The sequence below is a fragment of the Penaeus monodon genome, chromosome 39 (genome assembly GCF_015228065.2).
Source record: "Penaeus monodon isolate SGIC_2016 chromosome 39, NSTDA_Pmon_1, whole genome shotgun sequence".
Classification (NCBI taxonomy): Eukaryota; Metazoa; Arthropoda; class Malacostraca; order Decapoda; family Penaeidae; genus Penaeus; species Penaeus monodon.
This window is the reverse complement of record NC_051424.1, coordinates 5,025,024-5,027,523: the sequence shown is the minus strand read 5'-3', so window position 1 is coordinate 5,027,523 and position 2,500 is coordinate 5,025,024. Positions and strand designations below refer to the sequence as shown.

Below are 2,500 nucleotides of genomic sequence, written 5' to 3'. Positions count from 1 at the left end.
CGGCGTATGTTCAGCAAGAGATATATTGGACTGGTTATTTATTTTATTTTTTTTATTTATTTATTTATTATTATTATTTTTTTTTTTTTGATAGATTACCTCAAGCACTATTTTGCCAGAATATACATAGTGGAGGTTTGTTCTTTCGTCTGGTCGTTGAAACGTGGCTTACCTTCACTCTCTGCTGATTGTTCGTATGATTAAATTTTTAGCGATTGTAAGCTTTCTTCTTTATTTCATTATTGCATATTGAGTGTTTATTTTGCATGAGGGTTGAAAATATTCAGTTGGGTATAATCTTATTATGTTTTTTAGATGTAAATGTTTTATATATTTTTAATTTCTTTTAAGAGAACAAAAATTTATATTTTTCTATCATGTTTTACCATCAAGGTAAATAAACAACAAATTGACTAGTCTTCACTCTGAACTATAGACTGGAATGAGTTCTGAAAGTTCAAATAATTGCATGCATCCTGTTTCTTAGCCAGACAATTGAGCTTATTCAGCACAGGAAAGTTTTCCATAAACAATACTATCAAACTATGTAACTATCATTGGCTCATGCAATCATTGCCCCCCCCCCCCCCACACCACCGACTTCCTCGGTGATTTATGATCAAATGAGGAAAGAACCCAAGCTCCCATCGTGCTGAAATTTATGTTTTGAAGGTTGGCCTTTGCTGAAGTGCAGAAGGGGCAGAGGCCTCAGCACAATATTGTAGGATTGCTGCAACTTTTTATTGGACTGAGACAAATCAGCCTCCTTGCTATGCACTCTGACAAAATTTAAAACCCCTCCACTTTTCATAGGCCTCGTCTAGTATGATATGACAAGTAATTGTCAGAGGGGTCTCAATCTCTAGCTCGTCAAGTAAAAGTGGTGGTTTGTCAACTGTTGCTGGAGTGCAAAGGAGGCAGCATGTGTAAATGCATGGACTTTCCACAGCTTATATTTATATCTTATAATGTGGCTTTATTTATTTTATTAAGTAGATCCTGCATGCATATACTATAGCCATGAATTATTTATTTTACTTATTTATTTATGAAGTAAAATGGTTTTTATCAGTGGTGATTAGGAAGGAATTTTGCCAGATAAGATATTAGATTCTATATTCATTTACTTAATCTTTTTACTTTAGTGCCATTTACAGCAAATCTATCCAAATTATCACCTTCAAGAAATAACTATAGTTTGAATTTTTACAGATTGGCGTGACATCAGCTGGTCTTCAAGATGTATGTCAAGTCGATGGTAATTGATGGCTTCAAGAGCTACGGCCAGCGCACTGAAATCAATGGCTTTGACCCACTCTTCAATGCCATCACTGGGCTAAATGGCTCGGGCAAGTCCAACATCCTGGACGCCATTTGCTTTCTCCTTGGTATCACCAACCTCAGCCAGGTGAGGGAATAGGGTTAGCAAGTTGGTTGTTGTAAATACTTTGCTTATATGATGAGCGTTTTTTAAGTGGAAGAAAGAGACCCTGTCTACCTGTTTTGGAGTGCATTTAAAAATGGATTTTTATGCCAGGTAGTATTAGTGAAATGGGAAATTTTTTGGACATACCAATATCCAATTATTCAGTCATAGTGGTTACATTTTTACTGACTGACTCCAGTACCCAGCAATATGGCTTCAATTAGATAATGGTAATGTGTACACATTCCTAGAATCCAGGTGCTATGCTGTGAATTTCAGTTTGCATTAACTGCTTTCAAGGGATACAGATAATGCTGTTCAGTGTAGCTTACAGAAATTATTTAGCCATTCACATTGGATGATGTCTAATTACATCGCTACAAATTGGAGCAAATTCAAGGCTACAGTTACCCATACCATGCATTTTCATCAAACAGTTATTCCCTTGTTTAGCTCTGACTGTAATCATAAAAAAAATACGGCTTAGAGTGTCTTTTTGGCCACATCTCCTAAAATATGCATGCTGCAGCCATAAGCATAGAGATTGTAGTATATGTTTCCCACACCTGATTTTTCACTTGAGAGGATGACTGTGCTTAAAGCCCAGTGCATAGCATGGAAATCTCATTATAAGTGGATCTAAATAAGACAATTTTGGTTGTATACTATGTGGTTCCAGTTATATAGTATATAGTTTTGTATTTTGATAAACATTTTAAGTGGCTATATTTGTTAAATTTATTATCTTTACACAGCATCTAATGTGACTACAGTTGTATCCAAGGGTGTTTTGTTATCAGTGCCTACAAAATCATCAAATCAGAGACCTAGCTCTGCCCGTCCTCACATACCCAGCTTTATTTTTTCCGTTTTATACAAACTTGTAGCCGACAGACCTTTTTTTTATGTCAAGATGATTGGCAGAAATACAATATTTTACTTCATGGCACTGGATAATTGCACACATTGTTGTTATTATTATTATTATTATATTTTTACATCATTACTGCTTTTGCTATTATTATCAACATTGGGATTACTATTTTGTTATTATTAGTACTAATAGCACTAAAT

At 34.9% G+C, this 2,500-nt stretch overlaps 1 protein-coding gene across 1 annotated transcript in view; it reads left to right on the top strand.

Annotated features, from left to right (window-relative positions):
- Positions 1-2,500, top strand: part of LOC119597638 (structural maintenance of chromosomes protein 2-like) — a 17,349-nt gene that overhangs the window by 1,416 nt on the left and 13,433 nt on the right. The window contains exon 2 of the mRNA XM_037947232.1: positions 1,213-1,408. Coding sequence (XP_037803160.1) covers positions 1,241-1,408 — 168 coding nt within the window. The 5' untranslated portion in view covers positions 1,213-1,240. The remainder of the gene's footprint in view (positions 1-1,212; positions 1,409-2,500) is intronic.